At 35.7% G+C, this 27,934-nt stretch overlaps 4 protein-coding genes across 5 annotated transcripts; 3 read left to right on the forward strand and 1 right to left on the reverse strand.

Annotated features, from left to right (window-relative positions):
- Positions 1-753: 753 nt before the first annotated feature.
- LOC121766713 (zinc finger MYM-type protein 1-like) lies at positions 754-1,713 on the reverse strand. Its single transcript, XM_042162977.1, has one exon. The coding sequence runs from the start codon at positions 1,711-1,713 to the stop codon at positions 754-756; it is 960 nt and encodes a 319-aa protein (XP_042018911.1).
- A 1,465-nt stretch (positions 1,714-3,178) lies between these two features.
- LOC121767616 (kinetochore-associated protein KNL-2 homolog) lies at positions 3,179-10,226 on the forward strand. Its single transcript, XM_042163937.1, has 10 exons — positions 3,179-3,404; positions 3,507-3,592; positions 4,473-4,617; positions 6,155-6,287; positions 6,860-7,488; positions 7,590-7,820; positions 8,411-8,492; positions 8,677-8,735; positions 9,692-9,746; positions 9,895-10,226. Exons 1-9 carry the CDS (start codon positions 3,324-3,326, stop codon positions 9,731-9,733), a joined length of 1,488 nt encoding a protein of 495 aa, XP_042019871.1. The 5' UTR covers positions 3,179-3,323; the 3' UTR covers positions 9,734-9,746; positions 9,895-10,226.
- Positions 10,227-14,510: 4,284 nt separating this feature from the next.
- LOC121766518 (rab GTPase-activating protein 22-like) lies at positions 14,511-18,718 on the forward strand. Of its 2 annotated transcripts, none has more exons than XM_042162774.1 (5): positions 14,511-14,837; positions 15,441-15,576; positions 15,693-15,742; positions 16,450-16,503; positions 17,251-18,718. In XM_042162774.1, exons 1-5 carry the CDS (start codon positions 14,662-14,664, stop codon positions 18,473-18,475), a joined length of 1,641 nt encoding a protein of 546 aa, XP_042018708.1. In that variant the 5' UTR covers positions 14,511-14,661; the 3' UTR covers positions 18,476-18,718. The 2 variants fall into 2 exon arrangements, with proteins under 2 accessions (XP_042018708.1, XP_042018709.1); XM_042162775.1 differs by having other exon boundaries at positions 14,512-14,837; positions 15,444-15,576.
- A 621-nt stretch (positions 18,719-19,339) lies between these two features.
- Positions 19,340-27,380, forward strand: LOC121769191 (protein HLB1-like). The gene is made up of 14 exons (XM_042165917.1): positions 19,340-19,854; positions 20,665-20,787; positions 21,242-21,311; positions 21,467-21,580; positions 22,055-22,138; positions 23,004-23,054; positions 23,243-23,272; positions 23,430-23,492; positions 23,589-23,654; positions 23,802-23,930; positions 24,565-24,600; positions 26,296-26,415; positions 26,814-26,999; positions 27,099-27,380. Exons 1-14 carry the CDS (start codon positions 19,466-19,468, stop codon positions 27,207-27,209), a joined length of 1,572 nt encoding a protein of 523 aa, XP_042021851.1. The 5' UTR covers positions 19,340-19,465; the 3' UTR covers positions 27,210-27,380.
- The last annotated feature ends 554 nt before the right edge of the window (positions 27,381-27,934 follow it).

Consider the following 27,934-nt stretch of genomic DNA (forward strand, 5'->3'; position numbering starts at 1 on the left):
TTAGTAACACGCCCATCCCGATTCATACGCACACGATGATTGATGGTATCATTCATACCAATGACATCAATGGAATTAGCCACACAAAACTCTTCAACTTGTCCCAAGAATTCATTCCACCCATTCTCTCTCAAATCTCGCAAAGTCCTTTTGGTTGTATCAATCAAAGATGTAGCTTGAACAATATTTTGATCTCCAAGTTGTAGAATTGTTGACAAATCATTCGTTGTCCCAAGCAACTCTATCATCAAGTGCAAAATAAAAACAAAGTCATAGCTCACCATCCTCATGACCAATGTTTTTGATATACCTCTATTATCAGGATTACAACCATCTTCAAACACATTTTCAAGCACTTCAATTATCGACGACCACATTTTTTTAAACGAAGCAAAGTAGTAAAGTGTGACCCCCATCGAGTGTCGCCCGGTCGCTTTAAACTCATCTCTTGATTTAAACCCCTTCCACTTTTAATTTCTCCACTTTCTATAGCTTCGACAAGCTTTTCATGCTCAATCTGCCGTAGTTTGTCCTTTCTTTTACAAGATGAACTACATGTGTTGACATAGTGGTAATGGTAAAAAAATCACTTACAGCACCATGCGCTTTTGTAACATTTACCACAACTAATTAGAGCTGATGGGCAAAACAATGAACGTACTTGGCAAATGGATTTTCTTTCAATATAAGTGATTTCAAACCATTGTACTCACCTCGCATATTTGATGCACCATCATAACCTTGACCTCTTAATCATGACAAAGATAAACCATGCTTAGCAAATACAAAGTCAATCCCTTCTTTCAAAGATTTTGCCGTGGTATCAGTGACATGAACCAAAGCCAAGAATCTTTCTACAATCTCTCCATCATTGTTAACATACCTCAAAACCAATGCCATTTGTTCTTTTATCGATGCATCGCGCGCTTCGTCAACCAAAAGAGAGAAATTGCGATTTTTAATATCTTCCAAAATAACTTTTGTAGTTTCAACAGCACAACAATTTGTCAATTCCTTTTGAACTGAAGGACAAACCATCTGATTATTGCGAGGAGCATTCTCCAATGTCACCGCTGCTACCTCAAGTTTTTGCTCACGCAACCAATCAAGTATCTCTATAAAGTTTCCCCTATTTTCAGACTCCAATGATTCATCACTTCCTCGAAAAGCCAACCCTTGTTTCAACAATATTCGAGTCACATTTAAAGAAGCAGTCAAACGAATCTGATAGTTGACTTCGTCTTCCCTATCAAATTTCATCAAATTATACTCTACACTTTGTCTTTGATTTTTAAATCCTTCAAAAAGTATTCTTGTCTGATCATGCGTGCTATTAACTGAACCCTCGTGTTCTCTAAAAATAGCAAGAGCCTTTTTCCAATTTTTACACCCTGTGCTCACAAAGACATCATCACCAAACCGATTGTCATTAATAGGCCTAAAAAGATAACACCAAAAACAAAATGCTGCATCTTTATCCACACTATACTCTAACCAAGCATGTCTTTCAAACCATTTATATTGGAAACTCCTTTTCTCATTGCCAAATGAGCTTTTCTTAAACACATGACCTTTTGGTTGGAAAGGTCCCTTCGAGATATATTCTCTTCGAATGCGATCCCTATCTTGGACATCATACTCAACAATAGGTCTCCGTCTTCCCGGGTCACAATCTATGTTTTCCACAATAGATTCAACACTTGCAAGCAACATTAATTCTTTCTTGGTTCATGATCGGATTCGGAATTGGAATATTACTATCATTTGAAGCACTTGTAGTAGTTGAATCAATCCTTGGTCTTTTGGAAAAATATCGATGCATAACTACAATCAATAACAATAAAATTTCTTAGTGCTAGATGATATATATATTCATACAATAATAACTTTACAAACATACTATTTGGACAATGTAAATGATTTTAACCTAATTCTATTTTTACCTAACAAAATTAAAAAGCATTGAGGCAAATAGAACTTGAGATTTGACAAATGGGATGTACTGCACTAAGCCCTAAATTACATACCAAGTATGATATATCACCTATTTACATGAATTCTTACCTAAATCGCGCTGAAGAACTCCGGCAGCGGCGGACGAAATCTAGCAATTCGAAAATCCACGCGAACTCCAGGCAGCGGCGAGCTCCAGGTGTGAAGTTTCTGTCAAGATTTGGGCAATTGGGCTAATTGTGTAGGGTTGGCAATTTGGCATTGTTTGATTGATACTTAGTTTATTAAAAGGCCCAAAATAAATGAGCAGCCCAATAATGAATTAAATAGCCCAAAATAAATAAGCCCACTTTTCATTCTTCTTCTTCTTCCCCAATTTTCAGTTTCAGATTTTAAAATTGAGGCGGAGACGGAGTCAGGGCTCGGCGGTTCGCTCCGGGGCGGAGACGGTCGGAGCACAGCGGTATAAGGGGGATTCAAGGTCCGGCGCCGGGCAAGCCCCCGCTGGCGCGGGGGCTTGGCACTGAGTAGATCCATCGCTGTTTATGCGTATTGTCAACACATTGTCCGCCCGTGTTGAATACTTTTAATCACGTAGAGACGCAACCGGTCGGCAAAGTCTCTTGGCGTTGCAGAAGTGTACGTGTGCCCTCCGACAACTTGTTACTGGGCAAATGACTGACCTCTTCGACGAGTATTTGCATGTGGGTGAGTCAACTGGAATCCTATGCCTCAAAATTTTTTGCGACGACGTTCGTTCTGCTTTCGGTGAGGAATTCCTTCGGGCACCCACAACCGAAGATTGTCAACGGTTGCTTCATCTTCACGAAACAGTCTAAGGTTTTCCCGGTATGCTTGACAGCATTGACTGCATGCATTGAAAGTGGAAGAATTGTATATAAATGGAACAACTTCTACACTAATAGTACATAAATGAAAAAGAAAATGTATATAAATGGAAATAAAATGACTTATACGTCCTAGCCTCAAAGGGAAAAATAGTTAGTCAAGAGTCAAGACACTTTAAACATAATTTTTCCTTATTCAAATTCCTATAACGTGATTTTTTTCTACTTTAGATCCACCAAAAGATGCATCACGCTGAATGGGTAACTAAATGCATCATTTTTACAAAATTAAAAAGAAAATGTTCCGATTTATCAAATACACCTAAATCAAGAATTTTGCTATTTTTAACACACAAGAGGAGGATCCACCCATCAAATGGGTAGCACACCATAGGCCCTAGATAATAACCACGAGCTTTAATAACTCAAACTCAAACTCAAACATCTCTAAAGCAATAGTTTTCACTTTCAGTCGTTTTATTTCAGTAGCTTTGGTTGATAGTAGGAGTAATGAATTAAGGTATGACATCGCCATCAACTTCAACTCCAGATCATCGTGGTGCGAACCCGTCCAATTTTCAGAAATCCCACTTTCGCCGGACAGTGAGCATTTTTCCTGAGCTTCTCAATTTTAATTTTACCCTTGTTTTCTTGTTATAGTATGTTGTTTATAGTCTCTCTCTCCCTATATATATCCGATTGAAGGTGTGTTTGGCGGATTGGTGGTTGGTTAAGTCTGAAAATGAGGTCCAAGGAAGGCGACTCGCCGTTGGAGGGCTTACTGACCAGGGGTATGTTGCTTCTTTTTGCGTTCTTCATATCTTCAACAACATTGACTTTTCAGATGCTTTAACTTCTACCTTGAAATAGTTGGTTTGTTGTGGTTATAACTCAAGAACATATTTTGCTCATCTCATTACTTCTGAAGGGTTAAAATCAATTGTTTTTACTTATACTGGTTCCCCTTCGCCCAGAGTTCTCCCTAAACATTTCTAGCAGCTGTTTTTGGCCCCCTTTGTATATTTTCTAAGGAAACGTAACAGTAGTAATAATGCAGCTTGCTCGGCTTTCTATTCGAGGTTGTTTGCTCAGGTTGCTTTTCTATGAAATATATTTGCCAAGATTATGTGTGAGAGCTTCTATAGCATGAAGGTTTGAGTCCATGAAAAGTGACAATAAACTGCAAATGCTGACTGATTGCTAATCCATCAGCTTATACCTGATTGCTTATGACCTTCAAGTATGTAAATAAGTTTTATTTTTATCTAATGTGGGGAAAAAGCTAGCTCAAAATTGCACAGCTTTTCATGAAATGGGTTTTATTGTTCTTTAGATTTCATCGTGAAACAAGCTTTGCTTGTGGTAAATACTTGACGGGGTTGCATGTTTTAATAGACAACAGATTTTTATCGTTTTACACATCTATCACCTCTTAATAAGTGTGTAGCAAACAAGCTCTCAACGTACTTTTGCAGAATTCATGGTTCTGTGGGAGCTTTATTTTATCTTCTTTGCTGATATGTCATTCTATGGCACCCTCGTGATCTAATAATGGTATTTTTGTAGACATTTGCCATTCTATGCAACTTTGCTTTGTTAGGTGGAATTCTAATAAGTTGATGATTTACATGATTTCTTCTCTTAAGAGTTCCATCTGATTTTGTGCCATAGGAAACAAGCTAGGCGAGAGTTTACATCAGCACCGATCGTCAAAAGTTATGATGATTTCAATATTGAAACCACTGATGGGATTTGTGTTATACTGAAGGGCTTCATAAACAAAGATCGCACATTGGAACATGGGTTTCCATCTGATGTAAGTTCCCATTGCTTTTCATGTCTTTTGAGAGGCATCATTGCTGTATTATATAACACAATGATTGTTATAAATTTGGTATCCGCTTATTTTATTTTTATTCGACAAAGTTGTTTTCTTCTTCTTCCATTGTCCTTTTCCTTTCTTTTGACTAGCTTATAATAGGCTTATTCTGGGGTTTAAGTAAAATAAAATTGTTGTCTTCTTAAATTCATCCCGTATCCTTTGCAACAAACAAGTATGTGCTTTTCTGCCTGTGTGCATTCTGGGTATTCTCAGAATCAACATCATTTGTTGGTAGGTAAAGGTGGTAGATGCTGGAAAAGAAATAAAAGGGGAGAAAATAACAATTGAAAGAACAGAAAATAACTCTCCTCCGAAGAGCCAAAAGGACCACAACAAATAAACTGACCCTAAATTATATTTCTAGATGAATGAAACATAGGAAACATAGCCCTATAAATAATAAACTACCGACTGACTCAGAATCAGAATAAAACTCATAATCTGTCTCTTAACTCTAGATAAACGATAAAAGCTGACTCTAACAAACCACTAACAACTAGACTCCCTAATGAAACAAATAACTAGTCAAGAACAACTATTACTAATAATAATCTGCTGATAAATGATCTCTATCATTTATTTCTTCTGTTAATGCTTCCACCTACATCAGTTAGCTTATTTTGTTCTAGATGTTGGGATGATGGGGAGAATTACCGTGTGATTCCGCTTTATGTTGGCAGGCAAAATCCTGGGATCACACGGTAGACTGAGATATCATGTTATTTTCTTGCTCATTTTGTTTACCTGTTTCGATTCATTTACTTAGTCAGCAATAATATCAAGATTACCCCCAAAATAGTCACTTCATTACATGCAACTCTATCAATTTGGTCCAAGTTGACACTATCTTTGTTGATTTATGCAAGCAACATCAATGTAGATATGGTTGGATACAAGAGGGAAGGTGTTGTGCCTGGTTGTAGAGTCCTGCCAGATGTGTGTTAAAGTAGGGAAAAAGCTCAATCGGATTATTTGGTTGATTAATTAGTTTATAGTTACAATTTAAATAGCTTATTTAAGGATATTTTAAGCTATTGTTTCATTATACATGGAATACATAGTAGAGACTGGGATTGTGGCAAAAACTAGTTGGTTATTGGGCTTCATTCAGGACAGAGATCCAATATCACATGTTTGTCAATTTTATTGGTACATTATCCCTACAATAATCTCTTCATTACTCTTGATTCTTTTATGGATGCAATACAAGCAAGGATGAACTTTATGTTACTAATGTGAATTCAGGAACATTATTTTGCAGTTAAAACTTATAGCTGCTGTAGAATCACATGTGAAATTCTGAAAGCTCAAGATAGAAGTTCATGATTCAGCTTAATTTTCCATATTATCATGCTAGAATATGCTTATACCTCTAAAAACATTCATATTTTGTTGTCATTATTTTAATTAGGTTAGCATTTTGGGTGTGTAAATATAAGTTATTAATCTTTCATCATTCAATACTTTACAGGTTTTCAACCATTTTGTTTTTGGGTTTCCACTTTACTGGAAGGAGTATGATGAAAAGTTTTTGTGTAAACAGCCTCCCTACAAGGACATTGTGACAGACAAATTCTCTGAGCAACTCTCTCAGGGACTTGGATGTATGTTTACCAGCTTTTTTTTTAGTGCTGTGTAAATTGCAGAGAACTTTTTTTTGATCGTAGGAGACAGTGAACTTATGCACCCAAACTTCTCGACTGCAACTTGCCTACCCAATTTAGCAAATTTTGGCAAGATGCCACATGGCCACACTGTTTCTGCTGGAAATCCACCGTGACTGCCATGCATGAAATTTTGAGGGCACATTTCTCTTTTGCATCTACACTAGTTGACAAAATAGTCCAAATAACATAAAACAATTTTTGGTGTTGGTAGAAGCAGATATGTTAAGTTCTAATTCATTTCCTACCCGAGATATTAATCTTTTTGTTTGGGAAAAAACAGGCTAAAAAACCACCCTGTATGTTTCATGAGAGTGAGCCGAACTGTGTATTCTAGCTAAAAGTTTTACCTGCTGCAGCTTTGGTGGTTATTAAAAAAATTGCAAAAATTAGTTAGTGTGTTGCAATTGGAAAAACTTAGATGCATAGACCATAGTTCAACTTCAATGGCAAAATTGTACTTGTTCCCGTTTAATCTTTGTCCTTACTATTTTCTGCTACAAATTGTTCAGCAATAGGAGGTGCACACCCACATTTGGACAGTCATGAAAAGGATTTGGGGTCACAAGGAAGAATTGAAGCCAAGGGTAGGTGGAAAGGCAAGCAAGATAAATCTTTGGGTGTTCAATTCCTTCGTAAACATATTGTTAGTGGGCTTCAGGAAGAATCATATTGTGGAGACACCTGTGTTGAAGACCATACTGCTCCTTATCTACCTGCGAATTGTCTTGAGAACAAGGTCAAATCATCGTCAGATTTAAGTTGTGATAGAAGCATCAAGGTATCCGCCGATTATTCTCAACTCAGTCATAAAGGAGGAACACTGCTTGCATGTCACTTACATAATAAGAAGATAAAGCAGGGAGCTGATAACTCAAGGAAGATGGATGGCAAAAAAGCAAATACCAACTCTGACTGGGATATGAGCTCAGAGAAAATTCCTAGCCATAATGAAGTAAGAGTCGTGACACCTTCAAAAAGAAAGTTCAGAGTGAAAGAGATGAAAAATCAAAGATCAACTGGAATATCAGATTGTGAGAAAATCAGGTTTAACTCTATTTCATCAGTCGGCTTTGGGGAATTAGAATCAGAACTAGTTGTTGATAAAGAACCAGTGAGTAGCAACAACTGTAATTCTGAGGTTAGTGGTCTCTACAAAACTGCATATATATAGTATTTGGTTTGCCAGATGCTCTGTTTATAAATACATGGATTTGACCAATTCCTGATACTTGTGAGCAGGACAAGGGTATCAGAGAAATTAAAACTAGAAGCAGCACCCGTAAGGCCAAAACTAAAGCTACTGAGTTACCTTCTACACCTGCTGTTTCATCCAAGTCACACGACTCACATCATACTCCAGCTTCCGCAGACAATCATAGGGGTACTTTAACTAATGGGAAAAGTAGTTTGTCGGAGAAGGCTAAGGCTTTGGGCAAGGCGACCAGACAAAAATCCATGCCTGTTAGTAAGGTTGGTGTCTATGTTACAATTATTCCCTAAGGAGGTGGTGTTTAGATAGAGTGGTAGGATAGATTATTTTCATTAATCCATCTCATCACTCCAGGCGCAACAAACACATTAGGTATATATGGTCCCAGGGATAGGGGGAGGGAAGAACTAAAACATGATGTAATACACTCTAGTTTGTGTGTGGTTTCTTTAACATATATTTCCAATCATTCTTCCCTTTTTTACATTTAGGATCATCAGAAAAGTTAATCTTTGTTGAGTAGGCAGATTTTCTGCTTAGGCGGAAAATTTCTTCCTGATCAGCGCTTGGCGCTTGGGGCAGGTTCCATTTTGGCTTCTAGAGCATAAAATTTTAGTATCTATGCATTTGTATCAGATATCATTAGAGACTGGATACTAGCTATATGACCTTTCTCTTTCTCCCCCTTTTTTGTTTTGTAGTGGATGTCACATACATGTTTGTAAAATTTAGTAGATCTCAATCTTGACTACTCAACATAACTCTTCTGTTTTAGTGTAGCCTGATTTGTAGCACTTGGTTTCTGCTACACCAAAGTAAACCATTTATTTTTCATCTACTTTTTGATCAGGAAACTCCTAAAAGGGAAAAGGAAAAGGAAAAGGGTTGGAATGCATCACCTCAGTCATGTAGTTTCCGCAGATCTCGATCAGGTGAGTATATCTTTCATATCTTGAGTCTTAATGCTTATTACTGTTTATCCTGGTTTTCTTCATATCTTAGCTTCACATTTATGAATTAATTGGTATTACTGTTTAATGCTTATTCAAGCACTCTAAACCTATTCAATCAGCTAGAGGAAAGTTCCATCTTCTTATGATGTTGGAAATCTTACAGGGAGATTGTTGATGCCTACCTTGGAATTTTGGCGCAATCAGAGGGCTATTTATGACACGGTTTGTTTCAACTTTTGTGATATACTCACTACTTATGATATGATTTGTCTTACCTTTTGTGATATACTTGCTACTTGTCCTGATTTATGAATCTCTGTGATGACTGGTTATAGAGTAATTGTTAAATTCGTGAGCTTACTTGGTCATACATCAAAGATTTGTAGAGTTTTGAGAACACTGAGCAATCCAGTAATCGAGGGTCTACTTGCTTATAGTATGTTTTTTGATCAATTTGGTAATATACTAATATTTGATGTAAGAGAAAAATTTGCATCCTCTATAGAAGAAGTATTTGATTTCTTTGCTTGCTTCACATTAACGTAGTATATTAATCTGTTCCCAAATTAGAGTGTGTTATCGTTGGTTGTAAATTTATCCTTGGAAAATGAGAAGTAAGAAACTTATCTCCCTTCAAATTCCTCTCTTTTCCTTTTTTCTATAGATAAGAATTTGACCCCTTCTTCATCATTTTCACTTCAACAAGGGATAATATTATCATGAGGTATTGGGGTGATAATATTATCCCTTGCTGGAATGAAAAGGATGAATAAGAAATGGAAAATTCTTTTTATAGAATAGGATGGAAATGAAGGTAGGAATTTAGAGGGTGATAAATTTACAACCAAACAGAACACACCAATAATGGTTCAATTGTGAATATACAAACCTAATTGTGAAAGCTGATTAATGTTCCTACTTACTGAAGATGTTAAATGACTGTCATGCCGCTGTTAGTTAACCTCTAAACTAGAAAAAGGTTATAGTATCGACATAAACAACTTATGCTTCATTTCAGTAGCTAGCTCTCTCTATTTTCTTGCAGTGTGGTGTATGTGTGTACAACTTTGTGCATTGTACGGATCTTTTACTCTTGTTTACGTCACCATGCAATGCCTTCTGTTCACATTAGAAACCCCGACTGTTGGACTAATGTCAAAAGTTAAAACATACATCAGGATCGCACAATCACTGGATTTGAGGAAGGCATGCAGCCCTAACAGCTTAGAAATGGTATGTTGCTATAAAATAATCATATATGAGAATGTGGTTTACCTGTATCCCTAAGTAATTTTTGTGGCAATATTCTGCGAATTCATGGAAGTTAGTAGTATCTCGTAATAAATGGATAAATGTTGAAATATAGTGATTTTCCTCACAGGAACATAATGTAGGAAGCTGTCCATTCTCAACTGAACTTCAGGGCTGATTTTGTTGATCCTTTCAACTGCAGTTGCTATGGTCATCATGTTGATAAGCAATACTATTAAGGTATATGTAATTATGCATCAGCTGTATATGCAATTTAGTTTGAAACTAGAGTTGTAACCTAATGAAATGCATTGTAGCCATAGGAGTATTTTGGACAGAGATATTAGTAGGTATGGTTTGGTGCCGATGTGTATTAATTTAGATAGTGTCAAAACGATGTCGTTTTGGCTACTTGACTTCGACTTTTCACCCCAAAGAGCTAATGAAGCAAATTAAGTTTAAGTCGAAAGAATCTATAAATCAGAACTAAGGTTAAGGTGTAAATTTTTAAACTTTGGTAAATGATGATAAAAATTTTATCAATTGATAACGAAAAATAATACTACTAGTAATTAAACGAAATCAATATACCTAGTCATATCTCATGTGCATTCAAGCTAGTTGAGAAATTTTGAAATATTCATTTTTAAAAATGTATCGGTTTGAACATAAAATTAATTACTCCATATGAAGGTAGTGCATGATAATATGAAATAGCATCTAGATTCATGTGGCTCCATTTAATATGGCGTATGACCAAAGCCAGAAGCATGCATGTGCACCTTTGCATCAATTTGATACCTTGTCTCCCCATCTTCTCTGCGCCTTAACTTTTGTATTTACCTCTTTTATTTTATCTTTTTGGCGATAAGAAAAATGTATTTAAAAATTAATTCGAGCATGGTATATTTATCATTCAAACTATTGAATTTGGAAGTATTCTTACATAAGCACGTTTGAGTCAGAGGTCTCCATTTCCTCATACAACTTTATAATTATTTAATATTGAAATCATCCAATATCTCCAGTCAATCTAGCAATCTCGGGACTACGCTATAATTTCGACTTTATATCTTTTTTATTTCAATATTGACTATATGCATATAGCACTCCATATGTTACTTTATTTTAGAGTTAACTATGTACTACTACTGTAAAATAAAATGCAGCAGAGTAATATCGTATTCAACTTCAACAAATAACTAGGAATATTATTTTAATCCATAGTAAAATATTCACTTCTTATGCTTTTTAATAGTATTAAACTAAAATTTTAATTTACGGGCAAAAGAAATTCTACTAATTTTACTATAAATGTAGTCATTTTATGTACAATATTTTTATATTCATCGTGAAATACACTACTCCACTAATTTTTATGTTAACTCTATCCTAATTAAAATCTTTCGTATTGCGAATGCGAAAATTGAGAACTATTTTTGGCTATTCAATTTTCCAAAATCTACAAATGATGAATCTCCCTTGCTTCTTGTGAATTTAGTAAATATTACCAACCCACGCCTACTCCACAAGAAAGGAAGTACTCCCTCAATATCACGTAACTATTCTTTTCATGTGGTACTACAAAAAAACATTGCCCAGATTCTTAATTTATATTGTATTAAATCGTTCTTTTACTAAGATATCTTCACCATACTCCTATAAATTATGAGCAAGATAGAACAGTTACTGTTACATACTCCTATAAATTATGGTAGTACTAGTACATTTTAAAATCAAATGTATTGTGTTAAAATTGGAGGGGAACTAACTTAGTGTGAAAATTTGTGTATATATATGAACACATTAGGATTTAGGAGATGCAACCACATTCCTCAATCTCATTATGCTTAACCTTTTTAAAGAGACGTGATTATCTCGGTAAATTTGATGAGTAACCTTAAAGTACTTTAACAACTAAAATTAAATGAAATTCATACGACATAAATGGAGCATTGGGTCACACACATATATATATTAATCAACTTTAATATTGTAAAAGTTTGGCTGTGCAGATCTCATCATCGTAGTGAAGCACACTTTGTAATTATAACACCGAACACTAAACCTAACTTTTAGGGAAAGTGCAATAATTCTCTAAGCGCAGAGGAGTTTCTTGATTTAAGCAGTGATCTACATTTGTTATGCAGATCGAGACAGTAAGAGGAGACAAGATCTTGTAATGCCACTAAACATTCAAAATCAAATAAAAAACTTATCCCGCTCCACCATTAAAGTGATGCATAACTTTATAAAAGTGGATTACCTGAGAATCGAGTATTGCTGTGGGAAATATGATAGACCTCACATTCAATTAGATATTTTATAGTAGTATTAGATTAAGTTATCTTTTAAAAATTGTCCTAAAAAGGCGTAATCCATCCATGTCCCGTGAGTCATGAGGCAACAATGAGTTATGAGATACTATCATACTAGTCCTTAGTAGTACTTAATTAAGATTCTCCCTACATATGAATAACGATAGTCGACAAATATACAATGACATTGAAATTTAAATTAATATAGGTATAAGATGGGGGATAACTAAACCCCTTTTTTAATTGAATGCCCAAGATAATAATCTGTGCATTTGTTGCTCAATCTGCGGGCCTATGCGGGCCAGAGTACAAAAACGGGCTGATATATTGGCCCAACAAGGGTATCAAATGAACGAAAATAACTAGATACTAATCTATTTCTTGGCTATGCAGGCTATCAAACGACCCCTTAGAGACAGTGACAAAATTCATTCTTAACAGATTAAATATTATGGTCCGTCCATTCAATTATTTTGCCTGCTTAACATCCTCATGGCAAAGCTGGCATGATTTAGACACAAATCAGACACTTCTAAATCAATGCGAATGCGAATCCTAACACAAGATTTTATGCATATTTTGTTAATTAAGTAAAATAAATAAAATTAGAGAGAAATAGTTTTCTAAATAATATCAATGTTATACCATCCTAATCATATTTAATGCGAAATGTTTCATTTTCAATACCATATTTTCTGCATATTTTATGAGTTAAGTATATAGAAAATAAAGTTAGAGAAATACTCATAGAATAGAAAAAATAACATTTCTATGTTAGGAAACATGTTATTAATGGGATTCTCAATAAAAAAAAAAGTTAGATCACTTAAAATAGGATGGCCGTAATATAAAATTTAATCAAGTTTGCCAAATTTATTTAATTTTAGAATGTTTTAATCACCTTCTATATTTTTTATATGGAAATATTGTTTCATTGCACGCACTCTTTATGAACATAAAAATATTGAAAATAATGGTCAGATATTGTGATTCGAGTTTCAGAAACATCTTAATATTTTTTAGTATGCTTCATATAATTTTTTAAATATTGATAATTACATTTAAAAAGTTTTGGAAAATGCATTTATGATAAAAAAATGAGAGGAAAATGGTTATATTTAAGTTTTAATTCCATGGGAGATCGGGATCACCTCAAAATGCAAGAGGCGGTGATGTGGGAAAAAGGGGTGCGTTTCTGAGTTTGGTGATGGTGTTGAGGAGCTCGGGAGTGAGAAGGCGCCAGGGGATAATACTAATTTCTCAGGTGCTTACAACGCTGACGTCGGTGGCGGCGGCCTTCTTGTTCATGCCCGAAATCTTTCTCGGCGGTTATGATCAGAGCAGGATCTTTTTTTTCGCGGAGGCCAACAGCGGCTCCGGCGGAGGGGGAAACGTCCTCATTCCTTCCTCTTTCAATGTTGGAATAGCCATCGCTGTCACGGCCATGGCCGGTCTCGCCCTCGCCTCTACCCTCGTCTACTCCTCCGGGGTTTTTCTATTTTTGTACTAAAATAGAGTTAGCATTCCTCGTTTGTTCTAGACTTTTTTTTTGTTCCGGGTTTGGGAGAGACGCATGAGCCTCATGCGTCTCCTTTTAATGAGACGCATGACGATTATGCGTCTTTCATAGAGACGCATGAGGGTCATGCGTCTCTCTTTTTTTTCGTTTTTTTTTTTAACGACGCATGAGGGTCATGCGTCTTAGGGAGAGACGCATCTCCCTCATGCGTCTTAGCCCATATATATTTCGTCTTAGCCCATATATATTTAATGGGCTTTCGAATTTATGAAACCATTCTTGGTTGTTTCTCTTTTATAGAAACATCCTTGAATGTTTGATGTTTCACTTTCGATGTGGGACAAAATCATTCTTGGTTGTCTATCTTTTATAGAGACATCCTTGAATGTTTATGTTCCACTTTCGATGTGGGACAAAATAATGCAAAAGAGAGACAACCAAGAATTATTTTGTCCCACATCGAAAGTGGAACATAAACATTCAAGGATGTCTCTATAAAAGATAGACAACCAAGAATGATTTTGTCCCACATCGAAAGTGAAACATCAAACATTCAAGGATGTTTCTATAAAAGAGAAACAACCAAGAATGGTTTCATAAATTCGAAAGCCCATTAAATATATATGGGCTAAGACGAAATATATATGGGCTAAGACGCATGAGGGAGATGCGTCTCTCCCTAAGACGCATGACCCTCATGCGTCGTTAAAAAAAAACGAAAAAAAAGAGAGACGCATGACCCTCATGCGTCTCTATGAAAGACGCATAATCGTCATGCGTCTCATTAAAAGGAGACGCATGAGGCTCATGCGTCTCTCCCAAACCCGGAACAAATAAAAAGTCCAGAACAAACGAGGAATGCTAACTCTATTCTAGTACAAAAATAGAAAAAACCCCTACTCCTCCCGTAGGTAAAGACGAACACAAATCAAATCAATCATTACTTTTCATCATCCAAATTCATCTTTAGCTGTAACCCTAGCAGACGGTTTGGGAGATTTTTTTTTTTTGTTATAGATTTGAATTAGATCAAGTAGTCAGATAATTAGGTTTATCATAAATGTTGGTACAAAAACAACTATTGATGAAGGCGCTGAGGCGGAGCCACATCATTCTGGGGTCGAATAATACGACGCCTTCATCGTCATCTTCTTCGTGGGGTCATTTGAGATCGGTTTTGTTAATCGTTGCTTCTTCATCATCATCCTCGTCTTCCTCACTGGTTTCTTCTAATCGGTTAGTTTTTTTCCCACTCTACTCCTTTCTTCTTCTTCAGACTTTGGGGGTTTTGATCCTTTTTTTTCATTCATTGTCTAAAAATTTCTTTTTTTCGTTCTCTCTCCTAGCGTTTCCTTCCTCATTTCTCAATCCCGGAGGCTCTTGTCTAATACTAGTAGTATAGAATAATCAAAGCCTAACAATTCTTCTTAACTTTAGGAGTTTGTATTTAGCTGTACTGACTACTGATAAGGTGAATTAGAAGATTTCTGGTGACCAAAAGGTGCCTGTGGCGATCAGAAAGTTGTTAGAATTGGGACTCTTAGTAATATCTGGAAGGTGATAATCAAATTCCTAGAGTTAAGAGACAAATTTATTAGCATTTTGAAATCAGTAGAGGATAAAAAATGTAGCTTTTGCTATACTCTTCGGTTCGTACAGGTCTAATTTCTTACACTGACTCAAGAAGTCATTCGAGTTACCTTCTAGGGAATAGTCAGGATTGTGCATAGTTGATGTGAAGATTATGTAGTTCACATTCACCTTTTATTCATCTGCATTCTACTTACTGTTTCTTTTTCTTGCAATGGAATGTTATATTTTTTGATCAATTCTTTACAGCAGAAGCCTTACATCTCCTTGGTCTAGAAGGAGAAGGAAGCACGCTCTCTTGGCCAAACAGTGGAAGGGTTTGTTTGATGCTGATGGGAGACTTTCTGATGGAGGAGTCAAATTTTTGAAGAAAATCCGTACTGGGGTATGCTCCTAGTTTAGGCAAAAATTGTGTTACAACGCAATTTTCTCAGGATCTTATTCTGTATATCATTATTATCATTATTTACTAACTTCAATTATTTATCTAATTTGTTGCAGGGTGTTGAGCCTAGCATACGGATGGAGGTTTGGCCCTTCCTTCTTGGAATGTAAGTTTCTTCATTTGTTGTTTTCACCCTTTTATTGCAACTTTGATTATCATTCAATTTGAGAAGTTCCAATTGCTTTAGATCCATCATCCCTTGCACGAGCAATCTTTATAAGCTTATGATCTCGCTCTCAACATGCTGGCTGTAATGAATTATATTATATGTAGCTTATGGCAAGAACTGTTCAATGACATAATGATATGCACTTAACAATTTTCTGATAAAAGGTTGTGGATATTCTTTTGCCATGACATTGTTTTCATATTCAGTCTGACAATTCACGTTCTTGAAGCTTTTAATGGTTTCTTTATGAGTGTATTTGGTGTTTACACTTCCTTTGTAATGAAAAGATAGAGCCTTCATTGGACACTAGCTAAAAACTTCAGTTACTATATGACTCTGAGATTGTGACCTAAAAAGAACCCCTCTCCCTCCCACGAAAAAAGAGAAAAAAATCTAGGTTCTATGCTTGACGTTAATGAAGAGGGTGGTGAGCATGCTTGTTTTAAGACTAAACTGTAATTTTACTGATAATTGCTCTTGGGATGCGAAGATTATGTGCTGTTATTCATTATGAAACAATTATATATTCCTGAAAGAAGAGTATATTCTTGCTGCATCTTATGGTAGTGCATTTTTTCCCCTTTTCTGTCTCTCACCATGCTTTTGCATGCTAATTTTTTTAATCGGGCTGTTTGTGATTACAGGTATGATGTGAGAAGCTCAAAGAGTGAGAGAGATGCCACTAAAGCTCAAAAGAGGTACCCTCTCCGTCACATTATGAGTAATCTATTTGATTTGGGCACGTATATTAAGAAAGTTGTTTTTTTTTTGTGTAAAAAACTTCCTTTTTTGGAACAAGCCACTTATAAGTTGTATACAAGCCTCCTATGGGATGGAGGGAGTATGTTTAACTCTCGCATGGTCCTATTTTGGTTGGAGCAAGTAAAGGAACCAATATTCTTGTATTGTTTTCTGGGAAGCTATTCTTTGTTTACAGTTATGTCTTTATGCAGCTCTTTCACTGAGATCAGTAGCTAGATTCAAATGAGGTTAGGTCAAGCTAGAATCAAATTTTCTAAGTACTTGACTTGCAAGGTTGATTAAAACAGTGAGTGAATAGCCTTTCTTCTTTTGTTTTTTCATAATCACTAGATGCCTCCTTAAAATCTGGTTTATGTAGAAATCATTGGTTTGAAGTTTGAACATCTGCATAAATGGCGAAGCTGTTTTTCAATCTTAATATTAGGTGATAATATTTTCATGTCTTTTTCTGTCACCATGCCAGACACATGCCAAGGGTGTTGACACAAAATGGGTCTGGTTTGTTTTCTTTGATTTTCCAATTCCAACAAATGCATGTTTGCTCAAAACCTTCCATATTAGAGCAGTTGGGATCATGTGGATGTTGACAATCTATATTATCTTGATTTGTTTCTAACCCCTGCTATATGATTCATCTTTTTTTTTTCTTTTGCAACTTATTTATACTCATTGTATTACCACAGGAAAGAATATGCAGAGCTACGGAAACAGTGTCGTCAAATTTCCAAACGTGCTGAAAAGAGTTTTAAATTAAAGGATGCATCTGGAAACAATAGCGAAGAAGAAGATGGGGAAGATATCAGTCAAGTTTTTTATTCTTCAAGTCTGGATGAAGCTACAAGTACCAGACCTTCTCAATCAACAGAGGTTACTAGTTCGTCTGTTGAGTTGCATGGACACAGAGAGTTAGTGGAGCAGGAAGAAGACAACGGTGAAATTACTAATGAAAACACCTCTGAAGCTGAAACGGATCCATTGGATTCTGATTCCTCTGATGATCTGGAGGACACCAAAGCTCTTATCACATCAATGGAAATTGAAGATGATAATCTTTATGAGCCTGTGTATTCAGCTCTTGGCAATCTAATCACGAGGCCTGTCTCTTATAAAGTTGAAGATTTTGCAACATGGCAGCGGATCATACGCCTTGATGCTATACGGGCTAATGCTGAATGGGTAATTTATTCTCCTTGTCAAGCTTCAGTATCAAAAGACAAGGCCCGACAACTAGCAGAGAGTATTGGATTGAAGGACTACGATCATCTTGAGCCATCTAGAGTTTATCACGCAGGTCGTCTTGTTGCTATCCTTGAAGCTTATGCTTTGTACGATTCTGAGATCGGTTATTGTCAGGGTATGAGCGATTTGCTCTCTCCAATTGTATCCGTGATAGAGGAAGACTATGTGGCATTTTGGTGCTTTGTGGGTTTCATGCGGAGAGCTAGGCATAACTTCCGTCTTGATGAAATTGGAATCAGGAGACAGCTGAACATTGTTTCAAAAATCATAAAATGCAAGGATTCACATCTGTACAGGCACTTGGAGAATCTTCAAGCGGAAGACTGTTTTTTTGTGTATAGAATGGTGGTAGTGTTGTTTAGAAGGGAGCTGACGTTTGAGCAGACACTTTGCCTGTGGGAAGTGATGTGGGCAGATCAAGCAGCAATTCGAGCCGGAATGATCAAATCTGCTTGGCGACAAATGAGGCTAAAGGCTCCACCAACGGAGGATCTGCTATTGTATGCAATAGCTGCTTGTGTGCTTCAAAAGCGGAGGTTGATCATAGACACTTATAGCAGCATGGATGAAATCATGAAGGAGTGCAACAGCATGGCTGGTCATCTCGACGTCTGGAAACTCTTGGACGATGCTCATGATTTGGTAGTCACCCTCCATAACAAGATTTAGCCCAGGAGGTTTTTCATTTTCTTTTTTTTTCTTCTTTCTTTCATCCACACAGAAAAAAGTATCTTTTGCCTTATGAATTTTCACTCTGTATTATTGCCCGCGCTATGGACTCCCTAGTGAAGTGGCAACATGCTCTAACAAGGAGATCATTTGAGTCGAGGTTGTGCTTTGAGTTTACCCAGACATATACATATTGATTTCCAGAACATCCTCTTTGAAAATGAAAGTAAGCTATTAATCTCACAAAATAGATTTCTTTAGAAGCACTTTGCCATTTGATCCGTGTTCTTAATATCAATACTTTACTTGGACACTACACCAATTAAGTTGTTTACTTCAACTTAATAAGTAGTATATTTTTCCCTTTTTATTCTTTTATGTAAATTCACAACCTTTATCTTTGGTGCACATGAAACTTTTTTTTTGAATTACCTCTGTTATTGAGGCTTTTACCAAGCAATAGAAAGTTCATTCATAGTAATAAAACACGTTACTCCATCTGTCCCATAAGAATATGCACTCTTTCCTTTATAGTCCGTTCAATAAAAATATGTACTTTCTAATTTTGGAAACTCTCTTCTCTCTAATAAACCACTAATAATATTTTAATTACTTTTTTTTCTGTACCTCTTTGTTTTATCAATTTTGCATTAAAACTCCTACGGAACCAAAAATGTATACTATTTAGCAACTGAGGGAGTATTTAGAACTACTATTAGTAAAATGCTAGACAAATGGGCCTTTTACTGCGAATGGGGCTAGGCCCGTATTGTTTAACCAACAAAGATAGAAAAAAGGAAAGAAATGATCAATTTTGTTGTGTGTCAATGAAAATATATCTTGAACAATACAATAGAATAGAATTTCACTACAATTAGTCGTTGCATACTTGCATTTCAGTATTCAGAGAGAGAGAGAGAGAGAGAGAGACGGGGAGAGATCTCTGTTCCCTCTCCCGGTTCCCATATCCCAATCTTTACTGCCATCACTATGTCTACGAATCCCGACCACTCCGAATTACAGAACGGATCACCCGAACCATTAGCTTCTGAAGCCGCCGCGCCGCCGACCCAAACTCCAGATCTCCAGAAGCCTGATCCCAGCGATACTGATGGACAACAACCGGATGCTGAGAGATCGGAAGAAGTGCGGCCGGAGAATGCCGAGGCGTCGAATTCTGCGCCGGAAGGAGAAATCTCGAGAGAATTAAGTGATGCGGACTCAGGCGTGGCGCAGTTGCACCAAGAGGTGGAGAGCGATTCGAAGGCGGGGGACAACACGGAGGGGAATCGGACATTTACTATGAGAGAGCTGCTCAATGAATTGAAGAGTGGAGATGCGAGTGTCAACGACGGCGGAGAGTCTGGTACTCCTTATAGGTTAGTCAATTGCAGTGTTAATGTTCTAGGATTGATACTTTTAAAAAAATATCTTAATAATGCGCAAGTGATTGTAATGCGGTCAGATATCGGATCTAGGTGTGTTCAGTCTCTGAGTCCAACGGCATAAAGTTATCTCGCGATGATAGTTGATGCCCGATTAGTGGGAATCTGATAATTGCTGCATTTTCTGTAGCTTAGATTAGATATCTTTGAACTTAAGTTGTAGGTATTCATTTTCTGAAATCTTTTGGTGTATTTAAGTGATTTAAATTTGAAATTAGTGGAAAATGGAAGGATTCTGGTGCTTAAGTGTCTAAACATAAAACATTAGAAGTCCTCAGAACTGAGTGCGATACTTATTCCTTTCATGGAGAGATCAAAGTTTAGCAACACAGAAATAATTAAGTTCAGAACTGTTAAATGTCTTGAAATGGTTTTGGGTCAGGAGCCAAATAAAACTGTAGGTGACTCATATTCAATTGTATGGATAGTGTAACACTGATTTCTTTTCCAAGAGTAATTCTTGGAAGCAGTGTTAAGTAACATGATCCGGAACACAATTTTTTTTGGATATCTAAATCCTTATCTACAAATAAAATCCGATCATACAGAGTTGGCTAGAATTGTGCAAACTTTTGAACTTATGAATAACTGAATGTCTTAAAGCATTGTCAGTGCGATTCATTAGGATTTGTTAAAGTGTCCAATTATGTTTAAGGCAAAGGAACATAATCTACTCTGATCTATTCTTTTGAATTCTATTATGATAGATCAAAACTTTTGGTTGGAATTTTGATGTTATTACAGCCAACAAAACTTGGAAATTCATATCGAGCAGAATAATGCTGCTATGGAGTTGATTAATAGCGTCACAGGTCTTGATGAAGAAGGTAGATCTCGTCAAAGGATTCTTACATTTGCTGCCAGGAGGTGATAATTTTATCTTTAGCATATATATGATGTAACTGCTACATATATTTGTTCATTTTATTTTTTGTTGTTGTAGTTAATGGTAATTCATCACGCCACAAATCACCAAGTGTGTTTTCTAAGTGCCGTTTTTGCTATCAACAAAGGGCTTTATGCCTTTTCCTTCCTTTGAACACCGATTAACAGTTTTACTTTTTACTCACAGCATAGAAAAATGCTCTGGTTGTCTTACTTCACTGACATATATATGAATAGTTGAATACCAATTCCCGGTGCAAAACTTTTGAGTGATAATGATTAGAAGCAGTCCAGACACATTCTAATGCATAAGAAAACTAACCCGGATATACTCCTCATAGCTTTAACATCTGTTTCCATATGATTTCTACCTTGCAGAAGCTTCCTACACGAACATTGCTTTAGTCAATCTCATCTTTTTTGCATTGATTTGCAGATATGCAACTGCTTTAGAAAGAAATCCAGAGGATTATGATGCACTGTACAATTGGGCCCTTGTTCTTCAGGTTTGAGTGGTGGAATGTGATGAGACTTTATAAATGTTTTTTTCACGTTTAATTCATCATCAGTAATTGATGTAGTCAACTTATAAATTACATCCTTGAAGTTGCATTTTTCTCGAATGCTGTAAGGTTATCTGAGATTTGCACTATGCACGCAGGAAAGTGCAGATAATGTAAGTCCAGAATCTAGTTCTCCTTCTAAGGATGCTTTGCTTGAAGAAGCATGTAAGAAGTATGAGGAGGCTACTCACCTTTGCCCCACACTTAATGATGTATGTGTCACTGATACGTTGTATTATTTTTGGTATAAAGAGTATAATTTTTAACTTCTAAATATAATGGGAAAACAGTTCCTTACTGATGCTTTTGATGCTCATGAAAATAATGACTTTCCTACTGTCCAAGTCACCTATTATGCATGCACCGATGCACTTGTATGTTTCATCATGAATATATGAGCTTCTTGCAATAATATGACTGCTATTGGTTTGCACTTTTACATGGACAATGCGTGTTTAATTAGAAAAAGTCATTTATGCATATGCTCTTGAAGATATATTAATGAAAACTAATTTATTATTTCTTTATGAGATTGTAATTAGTTAGAAAAACTCATTAATGCATAATGCTCTTCAAGATATATTAGTTCAATGAAGCCTGTTTTTTAGTTTCTTTACTGTGTAACAGTTAAATAGTAGTTTCTATTATTCAAACGGAGATTTTTGATATTTTTCTTCTTATGTCAGGCTTACTATAATTGGGCTATAGCAATATCTGACCGGGCTAAAATGCGTGGTCGGACAAAGGAAGCAGAGGAGTTCTGGAAACAGGTTGGTTCTGTTGGCGTTCTTTCTATTTATGAGCTGAATCCTTGTGTTTACTGTAATATCTTTCTTGATTTCTTGATCACTTTGTCCATTCTTTTGGTTCAGATCTGGTGACATTTTATTTTTTTTCTTTAAACGAGAGCTAGGGACACTGACATTGAACATATGGCCCTAAAGCTCTACCTGTTGAAGCATTGATTTAGTTAAATCCAGCTGTAAAACTTAAGAAAAATGTAGAAGTTAAAGAGGTATAAACATTATTTTGTCCCATTTTAAGCTCTGTGCATATTGGTTTGGTTAGGAATGATTTCATCCCATTTTAACTATTTTTTAATACTATTGCACATGGATATTAGATTATTAATTTCTTCTGCTGATTAGAAGCCTGTTTAAAGATGATTATTAATAGTGACAGCAGTTGCTGGTTATAAATGGTGGTGCTCTCTATATCCACAAGTGTAATAACCATGTCAACTTCTCCCGTTGCTTTCATTCTTAATCTAGAATGACAGATACACATGTAACATTAAGTGTGCATGATGTTACTGTATCGCTCCCATTGAAGTTATATATTCAATCGGAAGTATTGAACTGTTTGTAGAAAATTCTGATTTCTCATTATTTGATGTGGTATTTATTCTTCCTTATGCAGTTTACTGTTTTTCTGAAAGATGACTATTCTGTTTTTCTGAAAGATGATTAATCTTGTCGAGTGTTCCCAGATATAATATGTTGGCACATGATTTCTTAGTATTTAGATTTCCAGTGCTATTCCTGTAACATGGTTAAGCACATTAAATGTCTTTCATGATTTTGTAAAGGGTTTGTATAATAGTGTTGTTTCATACTGTTGTTCTCTTATTTGCAGGCTACAAAGAATTATGAAAAGGCTGTCCAACTCAACTGGAACAGTCCTCAGGTAGGTATTTTCATTCAGTCTGGCAAAAGTGAATAACCCTTTGTATTACAATACAACTGCTGAATAGAGGAATTACGTTCATGAACATTTTATATCAAATACTTTTCAATTCATTCTTTTGCTTAGGAAATCTCTACTGTTATTTTACTTTTTTCTTGATATTTGCTAATGTTAACATGAATTTACAGGCGCTTAACAATTGGGGACTTGCTCTACAGGTTCGTTTAATAGTATCTCATCTATAGAAACCATTTTTTCCCCTTTCTAGTCAATTCTGTAATAAGATGATAATGATATGTTTTAGCAGTACACCCTTTATGCATGTACAATCTGGAGACTTACTTTCTTTGTCCTATGCTCCTATTGATGTTTCAGGAACTCAGTGCAATTGTTCCTGCTCGTGAGAAACAGACAATAGTCAAAACTGCTATAGGCAAGGTGTGGGATTCATGCTTCTCGTTTAAGGCCTTAGACATTAACTGAGCTATGTATCGAAACTATTTCTGCTTTGATAACACCCTTATTTGTCTACAGTTCCGTGCAGCAATACAGTTGCAATTTGATTTCCATAGGGCAATTTACAATCTTGGAACTGTACTGGTTAGTTTGACACTAGTCTTGCTCTTGCATAATTTTACTATATACAAGTACTAGAAGATAAATTTTGACATGCTATGGTAGCATAAGTAAGAACCGGGAATTAGAAAAAGGATGTCATGCATTGGTCTTATTTACCCAATTTTGCAGTATGGCTTAGCAGAGGACATATCAAGAACAGGGGGATATGTAACTGCAAAGGAGGTATCACCTGATGAGTTGTACAGCCAATCTGCAATATATATTGCAGCTGCACATGCATTGAAGCCCAATTACTCAGTAAGCACACTGTTGTTTGATCATTATCTATTATTCTTTATATTTCCCTGTTACATCTTCTCCTGTTTTTAATTTTTTATGAAGTACCCCTAGAATGATCACACTACTCCTTCTACATCACTGTAATAGGAAACCTGAATTTTTTGTGCTAAAATTAATTTACCTGGTATTGTAAATATGATATTCATCCTATTTTTCTTGCAATTAGTTACAAGGAAACTATATAACAATTGAAATCAACATCCATTAACAAGGTTTTTTTCAGTAAATGATAATTGATGCTTTTGACAGGGAAAGTGCTATGTTATATGGGTGAGATGAATATGGAAAATAAGTCAACCTTTGTGTGATGAACTGGGTAGATTATAGACCAGACATTCAATATCTCTGACTATATAATTTGTTCTTTTTTAAAGTAAAATCCCGACATCACACTTATATTGCTGTGCGCTCTTATTATTTCATGTGTATTATTTTATGCGTTCTTGTTCTGTCATTTCGTTCATTGCATAATTCCTCTGTTCATTTGGACAGCTTTCTCTATTTAGTATTTACTAAAAAAGTATTCTACTATCTGAATTCTGAAATAGAAATCTTGAGAGACAACCTCATTTGTTTAATGCTTGCGGTTCAGGTTTACAGTAGTGCTTTGAAGCTTGTGCGGTCTATGGTGAGTATTCACTTCTTCAACATTACTTATTTCATACTTAATCTAGAGGATGTGAAATTATATGGAAGATCTCAAAATGCTATACCAACTGTTTTTTTTATCTTGCACCCCTCATACTCATAAAGATGTCAGATCTCTTAATTTACACTTGAATCCGCTTCAAATCTATCATTTAATTTGGTCGAATTCATAGTTGTATGATAAACACTTAGGTTTATTCAGTGATTGGAGAACATCCCCTTGAGTAGACACCCCCATTCCACCTATCAATACTATGCTTTAAACTGCCATTGGATTATAAGAGCTTGAAATTTGGCAGTTGACCTTGTGATGATACTATTTATAAAATACCTGTAACTCTTCAAGGCCCACAGGTTATGGCCAATTAGTGATACAGTGACACAAAAAGCTCTGATAGCAAGTTAGCAACTACTTGATCAATACTAGTATTGTTATAGGAGTAACTGACCTTGAATCTTAAGAGCTTGGAAATTGGGTGTTTGACAATTGATCTTGTAACATTACTGTTTATAAAATACCTGTAACTCGGCTCCCCCAGGCCACGGGGTAGGGCCCAATAGATATACAATGCATAACAAGCTGGTAGTGACTACTTGATGTTTGTCCTTGCTTTGTCAATATATTTAACCGAAGTTGCTGAATGAATCATTGCCACAATAAATAAACATTTGAAGCATGAGCGTTGTATCCGATGTGGGACGTGACTATACAAAACCTTTCAACAGCATTGAAATATGCAGCGTAGTTTATAAGATAAATAGTGGTTCCTGCTCGTGAGAAACAGACAATGGTGAAAACTGCTATAGGCAAGTTGTGGGATTCATGCTTCCCATTAAAGGTCCTGGACATTTAATTGAGCCTATGTATGGAAATTATTTCTACCCTGGTAAACACCCTTATTTCTGCCCTGGAACACCCTTATGTCTGCCCTGGTAACACCCTTATCTGTCTCAAAGTTAACACAAAAACTACACATTACTCAAAATGAAATTTGTAAAATAGTGTACTCATTATTCAATTGAACTTTTAGTCTTGCTTTAATTAAAATAATACTTTTATAATATAAGACTTTAAGCTTTAAATAATAACCTTCATATTTTATGCAAAATTTTATTGAAAGTTGAACATTAAGTGTTTGACATAAAACCAACATGAATTATGTATGTTAAATTTTCTGTATTTAGACATTCTTGGCTAGGTCCCATTGCATACCATAGGGTAAGATCATTGCATAGTATAGTAAGTCCATTGTTACCCAAAGATATGCTCATAGCATAGTGTTTATCTGAAGGTGAATGCATGACAACCTCTTGAAAGTAAGTCCATAGCATAGATGTAGTACACATTTGCAATCATCACTCATTGTAAAGATGATTTGAAATATGGAAACAGTTAAATATTTTTCAGCTTGACTTATTTGAACTTGGTTAAAAGCTCGTGATAAGATATTTTGTCCCATATCATAGCAGGCATGGTCTAAAAGTAATGTATATAGTAATGCGTCATTCATCTGTTCATATTTGCTGTATCTTCTCCTTGTTCTGACAGCAGGATAAGACATAAGATAGACGTCCGTTCATATTTGCACTTTAAGATATCTTCTTGAAACTAGTTAATAACTTAGGACATCTTTTCTCAAAATAATTACATCTGAACAAATTTGTATTTTTTCAGCTTCCGTTGCCATATCTAAAGGTTGGATATCTTACAGCACCGCCTGTTGGGAACCCAGTTGCACCTCACAGTGATTGGAAAGGCTCTCAATTTGTACTGAGTCATGAAGGGCTTCAACAGGTAGGAAGTCTTTGCTTATGCTTAAAAAGAAGGATTATCACTGCTATGTTTTGTATGAAACATATTAAGCAAATTAAGAATGCGAAGTGCCATATGAAGCAGTAATGTAATCATTTGATAACCCGCTATCTTCAAATTTCAGTTACATTGGAACTTAAGGATTAAATTCAGAACCCTATTCCTATGAACTTTGTTAACTTTTCAGAAAGCCTTGTTTTGTCATTGGTCTCTTTACCCTTTAAAAAATTTTCGATGGGCTTCTTACTAGGGTTACTTGTCTGCTACTCCTTATTTCATGAATTCTTCAAGCACATTATCTTATTCTTCCTTATGCTATCCTCTTCTGTGTCATAATGCTACTTTCTCAAATGAAACTTAAGAATCATTTTTTCATGCAGATTAGCAAAACTGAACAGAGATATGCATCCCTGAGCCTTTCATCGAGATCAGGGGATTCGCCAACCAGTATACCGGTCATCAGAGTCTATGTTGCGGATATTGTTTCTGTATCGGCATGTGCTGATCTTACGCTACCACCTGGTGCTGGCCTGTGCATCGACACAACTAATGGACCTGTTTTCCTGGTAAGATATTTATGCTTACCAAGCCTGTCATCTTGTATTTAAAAATCAACTTCATGCTCTCTTCTTCTGCTTTTGATGTCATGTCATTGGTCACTGCAGGTTGCTGAATCTTGGGAATCTTTGGATGGGTGGCTTGATGCCATTCGATTAGTTTATACCATTTTTGCGCGGGGTAAGAGTGATGTTTTGGCTGGTATAATAATTTCCTAATTTTGTACCTGTATATTATGATGATTGATGGTATTGCAAATATTCTTCTGGAGGAGGCCTACTGTTACTCTGTCTGTTTAAGAACCATTAAAGGTTTGTTGTTCATGTAGGCTTTGTAAATTAGCCAATTATTGCTATAAATATGAGGCAGAGTTTATATTTTTGCAACTATTATTACCGCCACTTATAAAGATGCAACTAATTGGAATATCACATTTCAGTACTTTGATTTATTTTATTTTCATATGAAAGTGAAATAGTCAATAGCGATCGTTTGGTAGGAAAAAGTAATCAATTTACGAGAAAATTATGTTGTTTAAAAGAAATACAGGAGGAACTGAGGAAGTATCTAAAAGGGGATTATACAGAGTTTTGCACCTTCGCAATTTTAGCTATTGAGTGAAGTTTATTCAAAAAGATCAAATTAAAAGTGACTGGGAAGCGTATATCATTTAAAAGTGACACGCAAAAAAAGAAAAGAAAACTGAACTACTACCTTGGATGGAGGAAGTAGGAATTTTTGCACGTTTTTTATTTATAGTTATACGAAGTCATGCGCATATTTAGATTTTTAAATTGCTTTTAAATCGTCTGAAAAAATTCTTAATAAATCATAGCATGTGAAACTGAAACAACTCCCTTTAATGAGTGTTGAATTTTTTTTATATACGACATTTTCCAGTTATCTAGCCTGTTTTTGAAATTTCTATAAATTCAAAGAATTC

The sequence above is a fragment of the Salvia splendens genome, chromosome 15 (genome assembly GCF_004379255.2).
Source record: "Salvia splendens isolate huo1 chromosome 15, SspV2, whole genome shotgun sequence".
Lineage (NCBI taxonomy): Eukaryota > Viridiplantae > Streptophyta > Magnoliopsida > Lamiales > Lamiaceae > Salvia > Salvia splendens.